General features: G+C 43.6%; 1 protein-coding gene across 1 annotated transcript in view; it reads right to left on the bottom strand.

Moving 5' to 3' along the window:
- Nucleotides 1-15,903, bottom strand: part of Utp20 (UTP20 small subunit processome component) — an 84,490-nt gene that overhangs the window by 21,677 nt on the left and 46,910 nt on the right. The window contains 15 exon segments of the mRNA XM_052753059.1: nucleotides 3-142; nucleotides 921-1,210; nucleotides 2,966-3,048; nucleotides 3,269-3,408; nucleotides 4,728-4,865; nucleotides 5,248-5,388; nucleotides 5,669-5,824; nucleotides 7,407-7,559; nucleotides 7,679-7,729; nucleotides 8,019-8,162; nucleotides 9,034-9,121; nucleotides 10,099-10,243; nucleotides 11,067-11,290; nucleotides 14,813-14,892; nucleotides 15,539-15,682. Of these exon segments, the coding sequence (XP_052609019.1) occupies nucleotides 3-142; nucleotides 921-1,210; nucleotides 2,966-3,048; nucleotides 3,269-3,408; nucleotides 4,728-4,865; nucleotides 5,248-5,388; nucleotides 5,669-5,824; nucleotides 7,407-7,559; nucleotides 7,679-7,729; nucleotides 8,019-8,162; nucleotides 9,034-9,121; nucleotides 10,099-10,243; nucleotides 11,067-11,290; nucleotides 14,813-14,892; nucleotides 15,539-15,682 (2,117 nt within the window).

The following is a 15,903-nucleotide window of genomic DNA, read 5'->3' on the forward strand; positions in this document are numbered from 1 at the left end:
ACCTGGGCAGATTTGCCTCCATCACCTCCTGTGGGAGGGACCGCATCAGCTTCACCATGGCAAAAGCCAGGGGGACTCGGACCACTTCCTCCTCATTCACGACCTTTGACTTGACCAGCTTGTGCTCTTCTTCCCTTTTGGTCTGCAAGCAAAGTTTAGGGGAAATTTAAACACTAAGGACCACAAAGGCCTGCTAATGCTGCATCCTGCATCTGATTGTCCCCTTTTCTCCTGACTCGATCCTGGCCAGTGACTGGTCTTGGGGCTTGCTACACTGAACTTTCTTGACCCCCTAACTTTACATTTGAAAGACAATTATTCTATTTTAAGCCTATTGCTAGTTTACGTGTGTGTGTGTGTGTGTGTGTGTGTATACACACTGGGAAGTCAGAGGTGGGAGCCCGATGTCCTATTGCTCTGTCTTATTCCTTTGAGACAGTCTCACACTGGATCTGGAGCGAGGTGGACAGCCAGCAAACCTCAGCCATCTTCCTGTATCTGCCCATGCCACCCTCCCCACAGCACTGGTGTAATGGCATGTGGCACAGCCATTCCCAGGTGTTGAGGTGGAGGCCAGGGGTCCTCATGCTTGCACAGCAAGTGCTCTTACTCTGCTTGTCTCTGTTAGAGCTAGTTAACTCTGCTGCTATAATGCAAAACAATGGCTGTGTTCTAATAAAACTTTATTTATTAAAAAGCCCAAGCTGTTTTATACCAAGAAAGAAAGGCCCTGGGTATGTGAGAATGCGCTGTTAAAGGTTACCCTTGTCACCCAGGAGAAAGACGGACCTGTCTGACCACACTGCCTGCCCAAGATGACATTTACATAGTACAGAAGCAGCCCAAGAGCAGAAAGGGAAATAGCTTCTAGTGTTTAGTTAGTTTTCTTTGGCTGCAGCATGTGCTGGCCCAGTCCTTACCGCAGATGCCAGGCACTTGTGGAGCCTGGGGAGGATGTCCCCAGTTATGGCTCCCTGGATGGTTTTAATGGTTCTTTCCAACTCTTCCTTAGTCCGAGGAAGGAAAGAGACGGACTTTGAGCTGCACTCTTGCTCCGTAGCTGCTGCCCCACCAGACTCCGCTGCCTCGGGGGCTTCCAGCGGCTCCCTGCCATCTGACAAACTCTTACAGGTTTGTTCCTTCTCTTCCTCCTCCACGGGCTCCAATTCCATGGCTTCATGTTCCAGTAACTCAGTCATTTCAACTGTGTCTGTAACAAAAGTCACCTTTAATTACATAAAGAAATGTCACAGCCAGCTGTGGGGCTCACACCTGTCTACAATCTTCACCAAGCTAACAATCCTAACAGTGGTACTCTCAAGAGGCCGAGAGAGGAGGATTAAAGTTTGAGGCCAGTCAGAGCTACATAGTCAGCTTCTGTCTGAAGAGGAGGAGGAGGTGGGGGTGGAAGAGGAGGTGACGATGATGACGATGACAATGATGATGATGAAGCTGTGCAGCTGTGACAGGCTGCCTGCTCTTTCCATCAAGATCTATCGTTCAGTAGCTAATACTCACTTCCAATTACAGGCAGGTAAGGTAAGAGCGGAGGAAGAGTTGAGAGTCCAGTGAGGGACAGAGACAAGGAAAGGGTGATGACAGACACATGTGTCTTGGCCAGGACGGGGTTATTTTCCAACAGTCGGGAGGAGCACACTGCAATTAGGATTCTTAGCCAAGAGAAGGTTTCCTAAACAGAGTGGCTAAAGTTTCCTTACAGCAGAAACTCCCATTTACAAGAACGAGAAACAGTTATCAGCTGCTGGCTCTCACGTAGAAAAGGGCCTTCTGGGATTCAGCTTATTTATGTACGTTTGCTGTGGTGGGTAGAACCCAGGGCCCAGTGCTTGAGTGCTGCCCCACTAAGCTACAGCACATTAGAGAACGGAGACAGGGAAGGACTGTGAGGCAGGCCAGTCATGACCCTGCTAACACACTATCTCAGTGAATCATCTCACCCCTGTGCGCTTCCAACTCACCAGTGACAGGGAAGCGGCACCCATCCTGCAAAACTACTGTGAGAAATAAATTCTATAACTATCTAAAACACGTTTGTTATTCCACCAACTACCAAAAAAAACCGAAGTCCCTTCTTTTGTCATTTATTGACTGTGAAACTTGGTTATCTTATGAGCCAAAGCTCAGATTCTATTATGAAAATCCAGGTAACTAGTGGGTTCTTGAGGGGTGCCTATCAGATGACAAGATATATCTGCTCACAAAATTCCATTTACCATTTCATTGTTGTTGAGCATTTTTTTTAAATTTCAAGACAAGGTTGCTCTGTAGACCAGGCTGGCCTTGAACTCACAGAGATCCGCCTGCCTCTGCCTCCCCAGTGCTGGGATTAAAGGCGTGCACCACCGCTGCCAGTCTTATTGAGCACTTTAAACTAACATATAGAATTAAGAACTAGAAAATGAAAACTCTTGGCTCAGCATCATAAGGGACTGTAAGTCAAAGATGCTCTTCATCCTCAACCTGGATGTGAAGCCCCCTCCACCTTGGGCTGGTCCAGTGCTGATTCAGGCTACCCTGGGGAGATAGACAGCTAGTAGGTCAAGAGTTTTGCTGTGTCTCAGTGGGATGCTGCTCTGTCACAGTCTGATGACAGTACAGAGGAGGCTGCCGCAGAGGAGACAGAAGGAAGAAGGCTGTCCTGAGCTGACTGGGCCCAGGATCTCACTGCTGGTACCCACAGATAGACTGCCATACATAGGGAATCAGACCTCTAGGACAGAAACAGCAGCCCAGGTGTTTGCATTATACAACTGTAGATGTGTCTTCTATACAGGTAAGGAAGATTTCCTAAGAATAAGCCTTTCATTTATTTCAGTTTCTTTCTGACTCAATAACTGGTCCTTACTACAAAGAGAAGAAAAATCAGTGCATTTTGCCATCTTTAATTATCACAAATTATCCAGGAATAAAATGAGAATCTAATTTAAGAAGTTTCAAAACGTACTTTCTTCATTCTTAACACTTCCCATTTGTTCTTCAAGAGTTTTGTAGTCAAAATGGAACGCTTCCAACACTATCACCAGCAAACTGTCAAGAAAGATAAAGACATGCCCTTTGATTAGCACTATCATCGATGACGGGGAGAGGGACTGTGAGGATAGCAACAGTATGACTGTTTACCACGTGACACTACCGAGCATGACTGTAACCACACTCCTACAGTGAGCATATGAGCAATCTCAGAAAGACCCCCTTTAGGAAGCAATGCTTAGGTTACACGTTAAAGACAAAAAACAATTGACTATACCTGACGCCCAGTTTCTGGTTGATCTGGCCTGTCTGCAAGACGTGAATGAAATGTTTCAAGTAATACACATAGGCTGGCCAAGACAGGTGTCTGCAAATAGCTCCAATAACCTCTGTGGCAGCAATGGTTATGTTTTCATGCTGTAAACAAACCGAGAGCATCAATGTACAAGTAACGCTAATAAAACACAAGGTTAATTTAGTAAAGGCCATAGGGCAATAGGCCGCTGGGAATTACAGAAGGAAAGAGACTATCCATTCTTTCACAAGGAAGTTTACCAACCACTGTCACAAATACTGATTTGGACATTGTGTATGCTTGTCAAAAGGATGGTATCAACTTCTTTAAATTCTTTAATTTTAATACACTCTGAACTCCTTGTTACCCAGATCTTCCAGATGGGTTCAAGACTCCTGGTAGTGAATGAGAAAGAAAAGCAGTTGTGACCAATGTCAAAAACTACATACTACTGCTCTTCAACTAGAAAAGTGGACAAAATAAACCCAGCTGTCAGGCTCTGGATGTTCAATACAGCAAGAGAACAGTGTTACCGAAGAGGAAGGACGGGAGTGAGCGTTGCCATGACCTGAATTTTCTGTACACACGGGAACTGTGGGGTTCCTGCACAGGAGAAGGACCCCCAAAGAGTCAACTGGTCTCTGAGTTAGAGACAGACGCTGCGCGTGGTAGTTGGTCTCCAGGGAGTAGTAGCCTATAGTCCATGGAGACGAGAGAGGCCTGCCTGAGGAAAGGCTCCTTGATTTGAACACGACACTGAGTTGGTTGTTCTTACTGGCTTTTAAAACTGGGATTTAAGGAAGCAACCTTTGAAGGCTGGGTATGGTGGTACATGACCACAGTCCTGCTACCAGGAAGGGAGGAGGGCTATAAGTTCAAGGCCAAACTGGGTAACACAATGAACCACCCCCACCCTCAAGAATATGGACAGAAGGAAGGAAGGATCTTGCTAGGCATGGTGACTCTGGCCTACAGTCCCAGCTCCTGGGGTCTGAAGCAATAGGATCGCTGTGCGTTTGAGACCAGCCTCTGCTACACAGTGAGTTCTAGGACAGCCTCAGTACAGAGTGAGTCTACAAACCAACCAACAAGAAAACCAATGAACCAAACACACCTGTAAGGACAGCAACTGGAGAGCTGAGATGGAAACTGAGAGTTCAAAGGCACCATGTGGCCACACAGTGAGATTCTTTCTCAAAGAACCAGAAACCATTTTAGAAATCTAGAAATTTCTAGAAAGGGGAATTTCATTTTTATTTTGGAGATTGGCCCATATGTGCAAATAATAATAAAAATAGAAAATATATTTACAATTTACACAGAATTTCCCATGTGCCAGGAGTGGTTCTAAAAAAACCGAACCACATTCATCTCAATCTAGTTATGATGATAAAATTAGTATGGTTACTAATGCTCATGCTTCCTATACCCAGTGGTTTACCTTGAGCAGTTTCTCATCAAGAATTGGAGTCATGGCGTAAGGCATGATGTAATTCTGAAGAGATTTAGAAGACAGCACAACCTGCCCTTCCAGGAGTTGTTTGGCCAGTTTCTTCAGGGCTCTCGCCCGTCTGTGGATCTAGATAAAACACGCAGTGGTCACTGCACACTCTCTGCTAAAACCACCTCCGCCTCAGCCCTATGTGCTTTTCTCTGAACCGCGTACAGGCGGGAATCCCTGGTCATGGACTAGGCGACCAAACACCCGGGCCTTGCTTTGTTTTCAGAAATGTAATGCATAGCACCTAAAAATGGACCTGAACACTTAGGAAAACCGGAGAAAGTCGACACTGTTACGATTTGTCTTTGGTGATGCCACCAAGAAACGAGACTCCCAGGAGATGATCGTCTCACATGCAAATTTGCCCGATGGCTATGCAGAGCAGGGAAAGGAGCTGGGGACCTCGGGCCGTCTTTGCCAGAAGAAGAGTTGTTTCAAGTGTTACTCTGAATGCATCTACCTGAATGTGCTTCATGTTCTCAAAGAAGTCCATTTCTGGGTCAGTGTAATGAGTGAGCTGCACCAAGTCCTTAAACTCCAGTTGATTGGGAAAAGTTTGAATCAAACAGGAAAGGATCAGAGTATAATCATGTTGAACACTCTGCAAACATCAAGATGAGACAACAAGAGGATTTTAAACGTACCTGCTTCCTAGATAATATAAGGTAGATGAAAAAGCTATTGCGATTTTAAGTAAATCATTTCTTCCCCGGTAAGAAAAAAAATTATAAAATAAAAAACCAAGTCACGTCACTCCCACCCACCTTCTCCTCAAAAGACTCGGTAACTCTGAATTATTTACACTGAACCTGACTGCTTTTCAGCAGCAGAAGAGGGGAAGCACTGCAGACAGTGGTAAGGAAAGGATAAAGTCACAATACCTCTGTCTGGCTCTTCAGTCCTTTCCTCAGTCTCTCCAGGAGAGTGCGGTGAATGACCTCCTTATAGTCTTTCTCTGTGACATTCAAAGCAGCTAGCCTTTTGATGATACTTGTCAAGCACATGCAGGCATTGTCACTTAAAGACATGTCTCCTAACTGAAAGTAAGAAAAAGCCCAAGTTTCTACTGTTAATAACTGTTATCTTTTGAAACAATACAGACTATTATTTCCCCAAGAAAGCGAAACCCTATCAAAGCTACCTGCAAAACCCTACTAACAAATGCCTGTGGCCAGGTGGTGGCGGCACACGCCTTTAATCCCAGCAAAGGAGGCAGAGACAGGAGGATCTCTGTGAGTGTGAGGCTAGCGTGGCCTACAAAACAAGTTCCAGGACAGCTAGAGTTACACAGACAACCCTGTCTCAATGCCCTCCTCGAACTCCAAAAAAGTCAAAAGAACTTAGTGAGTCCAGAGAAGGTTTTCCCAACTCAGCTAGCAGGCAGATGCAGCCTCCTTGTGCTGAAATTTAACATGAAGAAATAAATGAAAAAATAAGCCCTGAATAGAAACTCCCTTGTCCACATCCCAGATAAACTCTTAACCTCAGACAGAGTAAGAAATGCCAGTTACTTGAGGCCACTGCAGGTTAAAAATGGTCATTGTCTTCATTTCCTGTTTCAGATTTCATTCCATCAAGTAATATGGCACTTACTACAAACAGCCTTTACCTCTAGTAAAATCTTTAATAAAAGCAGATAAACCTTCTGTAAAGTAACAGTTAACCCAGAGATCAACATATTGAAATGCCATAAAATTTATCCTTTTAAAGTTCAACCGTTTTAAAATGTTTACTTGTGCGCGTGTGCGTGTGTGCACACACATGTGTGGAGGAGGGCAGAGGACAGCTTTTAGGAGTCAGTCCTGCCTTCCACCCTGGCAAGGCAGAATTTCTACTGCTGCGAGTACTTCAGGTTAGCTAGCTATCAAGCTTTGGGGATTTTTTAGTCTCCCTCTTCCATCTTGCTGGAATTACAGATGTGCAATACCACATTTGGTTTTTCACATGTGTTCTGGGGACTGAACTCAGGTCATCAGTCTTGACTGGCCCTCGTGGGTTTTAGAATATTAAGAAGGCTGTGCAACCACCATTGGAACCTCCTTCCCGGAGGTTTTCATCACTGTTGTTCCCTCCCTATAGCTCTTGGCAACATTCAGCTCTTCTTTAAGACGGGCCAGTTGTGGTGTTCCATGATGGTAGGACGTGCTGAAGAGGTGGAGGCAGGAATATCTGTGAATATGACGTCCGCCTGGTCTACAGAGTTCCAGTTCAGACAGGACCCCACAGTGAGACTCTGTCTATATGCAAACACTAACCAAACCAAATAACAAACCGACAGAAGACAGGGGCCTGCCCTGTAGACCAGGCTGGCATCAAACCTACGATCCCCTGTCCCGCCTCCCCAGGGATGAGACTGTGGAAGTAAGTGTGCCACCACTCAGGCAATCCAGAACTTGTTGATTTGATCCCAACTGCTTCCATGTATTTACTACATATTTACTACATTACTTCAAATCATGAGAGTAGCAGAAAGTGGTTCACAAAACAAAAAGTCAGCATTTCAAAGAAAAATCTGCCCTAAAAACACCTGTCCTCGCTCTGACACAAATTCAGGAATTAAGTCACTGTATTTAGTGGTGTCCTACCCAAACAGTCTCAACGTCTGCCATGAGCACCCACCTCCATATTATAGAAGCAGTTGTGCATCACAGGGACCAGGTAGTCAGCATCCACCGTCTGCATCTCCTTTATGGTAGAGGTGATGGTCTGGAATGCTGAGAAGCGGATGTCAAAGTTGATGTCATCCAGATGCCTTTTGTCAAAGGCATTAAGCTACAAGAAATGATGGTAAAACCATATAAACAGATAGATATTAGGGTTAATAAACCAAAATGATAATACTTTTGAAGCCAAAAAAAAAAAAAAAAAAAAGAGCTTGCTTTCTTTCTTACCTTTACAACGTCTGTAATATATTTTAGTCCACTTTCAAAATCAGACAGACTCTGAAAGGAAAGGGCAATACATTTATTCTTTGAGTTTTAGGAGACAGTTTCTCACTGTGTAGCCCAGGTTGGCCTTACCCTCCCAATACTGGGCTTGCAAGGCTGTGGCACCATTCCTGGCTCTGAGCATCATTAGTAATGGATAAAACTAACTTTTCTGCTCTAAACGCCTTCGTCCTCCAAGCCATTCAACTTCATGTATCGTCACACTAGAACAAAGGTGGCTTGCCCCGATAATTTAGGGGACAGAAGGAAAGGGCGATCTGGGATAAAAATGCCTATCACATACCTGGAAAACGGTACACAGCAACTGTCTTGACAACTTGTTCTTAATAACTGAAAAGAGTTTGGCCAGAGGTCTGAGGAAGCTAGTGGGGTCCAGACAATGCTGTAACAAGTTCTGTACTGTCACCAGGATATCAAGCTCTGTATCCTGAGAATCAGGAGAAACTGCATTTCAGTATTTCAGAGAACTGTATTTACACACACGCACGCACGCACGCACGCACGCACGCGCGCGCACACACACAGTGTTTATATATTTTGAGATCTGGCTTTGATACTTGCAACAATCTTCCTGCATCTGCCTCCTAAAGTGCGGGGATTACAGGTGTGTACTACCACATCTAGTTCAGTTTCTATTTTATGATAGCATTGGAAATAGTCTAAGAATTGGAAAAGATTATTTCATGGCATTTAAAAAATTAGCATTTTAACTTAACACAAAATCTATGGTTACAGTTTTTTCCTTCAATTCTAATAGAGATTGTATGTGAGTTTGAAGCTCTCTCTTCGGTTGGTTAATCAGAGTGGAGCCAACAGCATGAGCATGCTGAGAAAAATGGATACAGATTTGTGGTCTTACAGCTGAATGACTGTCTGGTCATTCCTGATACCTGATAAATGAGCCACGAGAAGACCTCTTAACTGGACTTAGTTAGGGTTTTAGAATTTGATCAGAAACTCTTGGTTGAATATTAAAAGAGAGATTTTTCACTCAATTTTGCCAGTGTGATCTATACTCATGACTCCACAATGCACAATGAACTTCTTGGGCTCTATCTGTTGTTAAAGAGGGAAGAATCCAGGAATGGACAGAAGTAATAGGAGGGGGTAGCAGGTGATGACTTCTCTCCCATCTATTCTAGCCCAATCCCCCTCTACTTCAAATGTTTGACTTCTATACAGCCTTAGGTTTTCTGGAACAACTACATCACAGAGGTTAACCAGTAAAATCACCCACACAAACAACCGAAGAGGACAGCAACCCTCTGTGGACAAAGTAACTGTCCTGTGAACTGTACCTGAGCAACACTGCCCCGGAGGAGGAAGGGAAGGAGAAGTGTAATGAGGAGAGAACTCTGCTCTTTGTCTTTCATAAACTTGCTTATCCTAAAGAAGACAATGGACACGTTAGGAAGATGCACCAGGAAGAAGAATCGCTAAGCCTTAAGGGGCAGGTAACCGTCAGTTGGGCAGCGGGCACTCTCACTCCCAGCTACTGTTGTGTCGTTTTCACAGTATCTGGTTGTCTGGTGGGTTCGGATGTCAGTGCTGTAATCAGGCAACTCATGCTTCCTTATTTTGCAAGGAAATAACATTCTTAAGCACCACCACTAAGGTTTTACACACACTATTTCAATGCAATTCCATTAACAATGCCACAGCAGAGGAATTATTCAGCCCCATGTTGCTTAGAGAAAACCCGACACTAAGAGGAGCGGCTGTAGCGTGGCTGGGAAGCATCAGTGAGGCTGGAACTCTGGCCTCCTGCAGCCTAAGGGCTCATCATCTTTCCACTGCCACATCGATGACCCGGGATAACTTAGCCAACACTTAGAAAAACTTAGAAACGTAAATAAAAAATTCTAGCTTCTATCCTAATCATTTTTATATTGTTGAAAGTAATATTAAAAAGTTGTCAATGTTTCATAATGCTTACATTAAAATTTAAGATAAAATCATTTCTTATTAACTTTGCCTTTAGAGAACCCGATTATATATTATTACTTTTACTGCCCAAGTCTTTGAAAAAACAGGCTTGAGCCTTCAAACAGTTTGCTCTTTCTGGTATTTTTAGTGATCTAACAAAACTTGAGACTGATTAAGCAGCTTTGCAAAGGAGTAGCAAGCAAGTCTGACCAGGGCCTGGAAGCCTCAGCAGGTGCTCGGCCCCTCTCCCCCCTCCCCTTCTTCTGTTTGATGTTTAGTGCTGGAGATTCAACCCAGCATCTTGCACATGCCTTGCACATGTTTGTTTTTTCTTTCCTAATTTGTTCTTTTTTTCCTCATTTGTTCAGTTAAAGGTTTTAAAAACTTTAAGCCTATGAATGTTCACTGTACCTTTTAAGGACGGAGACGTCACTTACTTTGAAAGAATGCCGAGCTCCTTACTGACTTGTGCCCTGTTCTTCTTCTTCTTCACCTTCTCTGCACTTATTGTGCTTTTGCTGAGATACTGAAGAATGGCAGGCACATGAGGCAGAATCAGTCTCCCTCCCACAGTGACAGGCTCTGAAACAGTTATTGCTTCAATTAACTCTCCTTCATCATTATATATTATCCTCTTGATGACAGATAAGGAAAGTATTCAACTATTAATGAGCATTTAAATTTCAACTCTAATCATTAAATAACCTTTTCTTCCTTAAAAGAGACACCAGTAGCTAAATCACACTTATTTATTTATTTATTTATGGTTTTTCTTTCTTTCTTTTTTTTAAAGATTTATTTATTTATTATGTATACAGAAGAGGGCACCAGATCTCATTACAGATGGTTGTGAGCCACCATGCGGGTGCTGGGAATTGAACTCAGAACCTCTGGAAGAGCAGTCAGTGCTCTTAACCTCTGAGCTATCTCTCCAGCCCTATTTATGGTTTTTCGAGGCAGGGTTTCTCTGTGCAGCCCTGGCTGTCCCCAAACTCTCTCTGTAGACCAGGCTGGCCTTGAACTTACAGAGATTCGCCTGCCTCTGCCTTCCAAGTGCTGAGATTAAAGGTGTACACCACTACTGCCTGGCTCTTAAACTACCAATTCATGTAAGACCTTAGGGTACATAACTCATCGCTTATAACAGTGCAGGAACTGTTGGGATAGTGAAACAGAAGAATTCAGGTACAACAGCGGAAAACATTTCCCGGTGTCCCGGAAGACAGCTAAGAACTTCCTGGGAAGAAGTAATCTACATGTGCAAAGAATTTCTGATTACACACTTCTCTGGGACAAGAAACCTTTCCACACGGACTGTTAAGAAAGTCAAATGCTACTGATTCTTTTCTGAGAGTGACAGCTACTTTGAAGTCTGTGAACCACCCGCTTTGCACAGCGCACACACCTGTGCTGTCTGCCACCTCGGCGTACACACAGCCAGTAACCGGCAAGCTCGGCACTGTTTCTGTGGGCTCAAAATCTGGAAGGTTGAGAAGATCATCGACTATGTCCATTATAATGCTAGCTGTGGCATCGGACAGATTCTTTGCGGAGAGAACTGCAAAGACATTGGTCAGGATATCACATTCTGGGTGTCCAGGTTTCTGTTTAGCCAGAAGAGGGAAATATCTGCAAGGAGAAAGGCATTGTAACAATTACCTTATTTCTCAGTATCTTTATGTCTAAAACATTCCATAAGAGTTTCTGCATGGACTTTAACAGGTGTATGTGTATATGAAGAGAAATTACTTTAAAATCTAGAACCCAATGGCTCATTCTAAGCACTCTATAAACATTCTATTACATATATAGTCTTCATGCTATCTCTATGAGGTACCACTATTTCACATCACAGATGAAGAAGGGCTGACCTGCTAAAGCCACTGAGCTATCCTATGAAACAGCAGAGCTGAGACTCCAGTCACTGCTGGACTTCCAGTCTCAAGCCCTTTCTAACGAGCCTAGGAAGGTTCGGTTTTCAGTGATAAGGTTTCTAAAATGCAATGTCTACAAACTTATATAGAGATCTATGGACGACAACATAGTGTTGTATTATGTATGTGGATATATAGAACTCAGAGAACATGATCACTTGGAGAGGACAAAGCCATCCTAATAATAAAGCACCCAGGAAGAAGTAGAATATTCCTCCGTGTAGAAACATATCAAATACTTTTTAGGAAAAAAACCATGGGTAGATTAACTTTATCATTGGAAAGAGTTCAAGTACTTGGCACCGGCAAACTAACAGAAGTTCTAAGGAGTTCTGTTTCTGTACCTTTTGGTCCAATTAATATCAGACACGGTATGGACAGGCTTCAACCCTTCACACACATATCATCATCACCATCAGCAGTTATTCTGTCATGTCTATTACGTCAGCTACGTCTGTTATTTCTGCCTGTGCTAACGTGCGGTCACATGTGCGGGAGGGAGCGTGTGGAGGTCGGAGGACAACCGCGGTGTCTTCTTCCACTTTTGTTTGCAAACAGATTCTCACTGGCACGACCTTCGCTAAGCGGGCTAGGCCGGCGGCAGTGAGTGTCCACACATCTGCCTGCCTTTACACGGTCCTGCAAACAGAACTCCGGCTCTCACCTTGCCCAGTCAGCTTCACTGACTGATCCATCTCCCAGCCCTAGGCTGTTACGTCTGTCTTACAGTGAACAAGCGGAGGATCCGAGACCCACGGTGCAACGCACATGCCCATGCTGAAGGGTGTGGCTTAACCAGAAACTTCAACCACCCTCTGGACACGCAAGGAACTGTGGAGGGGACACACCAGGAAGGAGAAGCGGTCTCTGCCCTGATATTTCAGGTAGACAACTAGAGAGTACAAGCCAGGAGTGACGGCAGAGACTGGCAGGGCCGACAAAGCTCAACGGCAGAGGTGAGTACCATGGGGACATGGGTGGATGTGGTGACTAGAATCAGCGCAGCTAAGTCAGTGTCACGGCTCCCAGACCACAGTGCCTGTCCTGGCTCATCATTACTTTTTTAAAATTGCATGTCTCCATCCACAGTAATGTTTAGTTTGTACAACCAGACAGCAAACAAGTGTTAGCTGGCTTGAGTCCCCCGAAGTTTTCAGACAATTTACTCTTCCTTGTAAGATTAAGGACAGTGATACAGTTCAGCTCTAACTGTATTAATGCAAAAGCCAACTGTTAAACTTTTCTATAGTTGGAAAAATCAATTTTAACATCTGACTGATACTATGTAAGTGGCAGCTTTACTTTACATTTTTTTACATTGATTTATTTTTGTGTGTGCACATGTGTGTGAGTGAGTGTATGCTACTGAGCAGTCCATGTGGAAATCCAGAGGGCAGCTTGTTGGAACCGGTTCTCTCCTTCCACTATCCTTGTGGCCCTAAGGGATCAAACTCAGGCCCCGTGCCTTTGCCGATGAACCACACCGCTGGCACTAGGTCTATGCTAACGCTAGTTATTCTGCCCTCGAAAAGAGTACCATCCATCCTCATGAAGTAGTTTTTGACACATTTATTCATTAATTCTTTCACATACAGCTTCCTATGTGTGTCTGTGTTTACTGGGATTCTACAGTCAGTCAGGCCTCCTGGAAATACTTCTCAGGTGAGTATACACAGGAAAGGAAACAGCTGGAGTTGCAGCACTGGACGAGCATTCTGGGAAGCAAGCCTAGGTCCTCGGAAAGAGCAGCAAGTGCTTGTAACTGCTGAGCTACCCCTTGAGCCCATCATCTACTTCTCAGCAAAGAAAGAGCAAGAAATTTCAGGATTCATGAAGAGATGTCCAATGTGGATGTGCCTTGACTAAGGAACCAAATAAAGAAAGACCAAGCTACCCTGCGGCACCTTCCTGGACTAAAGCCTTGAGTGGCCTGTTTGTATATGTGGAAATCCTTACACACAAAATGGAGTGGGAATAAGTTCCACTACAGAACTTGTCTTAAATACGACTACAGAACACTGCTTATGCTGCTCAAGAGTAAGACACAAAATCGCCATATCAAATGAGGAAATAAGTGAAGTGAGGCCTTCTCCTACCAACCAACAGGTGAAGAAACGATGTTTCTGGGTTTTAGGGAAATCTATTTAACAACAAGAAAATACTCATGCCATAATTGTAAACGATGAAAAACTGATTATACAATATGGTCCCAATTTTGTAAAAACCAATGCCATGTAAATACACCACCAGATCAATGTCAAAGCATTCCCTGACACAGAAGCTGCATGTTTATTTAGACAGGAGTTTTAATTCTCCATTTTAAGTAAGAACTGGAAAACAGATACAATCGACTATCAATGAACAAATAAATGAGCATTTATTTTTTTGGGAGAGCAGGTCAAAACATAGTAAGTTATGTGACAATGCCACTCCTTACACGATCTACATTCCTCTCCCTTGGCCAGGTCAGATCAAATGACTGATGCAATTATCACACAGTGGAGGAAGGTACCCATCGACTGCCATGCCTGGGCATTGCTTTGGACTTTATATACAATTTTCATTTATATCACATTGCAAGATGTAATTTTACCATTTTTGTTGTGAATGACTCAAATATTACAAAGGACACAAGCAGTCCAGAAAGGTTGGTGATGTAGAGGCTGAGAGCGAAATAGTAGTTACTAGAGGCCAGGAAGGGCAGGACAGAGGAGGGACAGAGAAACACTGGGCAGCAGGGACTGCTGAGCTTTGGACTCTACTGCACTGTAGGGTGACAACAGGCAAGGTTAAGTGCACTGCATATTTCTAAAGGATGGAAGAAAGGATACTGAATGTTTTTACAAGAAAGAAAAAATATTTGAGGACATATGTTCATCCTGATTTTTACACTATACAATGTACATAATATACTTCACAAACATGTAAATTTTATATATTTATTTTTTAAAGTTTCTCACATATCCTAGGTATTTTTGTTTTATTTCATATTCATAGACAAATATATCTATGAACATTTTTCTTGGGGATACATCACGCACATTGTTTCAGTCCATTAGTTTTCTTAAATTATGTATTTTGAGTTCTTCCCATGTTTTTATTCAAATGCTTTATCTGTTTTGACTGTACTTAAGTAACTCCCTACACAGCAGACGGCCTTAGACCAGTTCTGACTAGACTAAAACACTGCTCTTTTTCAAAGGAAGGAAAGTCTTACCTTGCATTTCTGCTCCAGATACTAATTAGCTTCAGCAGAGGAGTAGGCGAATATTGACTCTCAGATCCAAGCCTGCAGATCTAGGAGATCAAATAAAGGCAGTATAAAACAGACTTAGAGAAGAAACAAAAGCAGCCACTAAACAGAAGAAGCACCACAGGGGAGGATGGACAGACCAGGGCAGAGAGCACACAGAAAGGGCAGAAGCAGGCAAAGAGAAGGGCAGCCAGGATGCCAGCAGAAAATGGGAGCAGTGGTGCACGGAGCATCTAGATACCAGGAGCAGCTGCTTGGGGTTCAATGATCAGAAATGAATGAGTTCACAAAGCCAGAAACTGTTCTCAGGATCACGTCCCCCACAGTCCTCTTGGCTAACTACACCAGTTACCATAACAACTGGTCACCAGCAGAGAAATCAGGAAAGCAATGCTGGGAAACACATGCACCTCCCCTGTGTTTGTTAGTACACGGTGCTATGGAAGTCAGATCCCATTTCTTTAAGGCATACAGTCACAGTCAAGTGAACCTTCAGTATAAATGCCACGACATTTAAAAACTGACTTTTGATCTTTAGGTCTAAACGTTCTATCAACTTGCAGAAATAAAGAGTCTTGATGCAAGAAAAAAGAGCAGATAGCATCCATGTCTGGGTGGTGGGTTATGCTGGTGAATTAAGAATTAAGTAGAAGTCGTCAGGTAGGATGTAGAAATCAAATCAAGGTTTACCTGGGGCCAGACTGCACCATGAAACACAGCATCGATTTCTTCTGCTCTGAACTGATAGGATTCCCAATCCAAAAAGATATCGCTCACCATTTTGATTCCCAGACGTCTTAAATTTTTCAGTGGGTTAATAAACCGTAGCTGTATCTGCAAACAAAGGTCTTTTTCAGACAGACAGACAGACAGACAGACAGACAGACACACACACACACACACACACACACACACACACACACACACACACACATACACACACACAATTCCTTAGAGGCACTCTTGCTCATGTGGCAGGGGAAAAAGACTCAGGGCTGGAGAGGTGCTCAGTGTTTAACAGCACTGGCTGCTCTTGTGGAGGACCCAGGCTCAGT

The sequence above is a fragment of the Peromyscus californicus genome, unplaced genomic scaffold (assembly GCF_007827085.1).
Source record: "Peromyscus californicus insignis strain IS unplaced genomic scaffold, ASM782708v3 Scaffold_24__1_contigs__length_46423439, whole genome shotgun sequence".
NCBI lineage: Eukaryota > Metazoa > Chordata > Mammalia > Rodentia > Cricetidae > Peromyscus > Peromyscus californicus.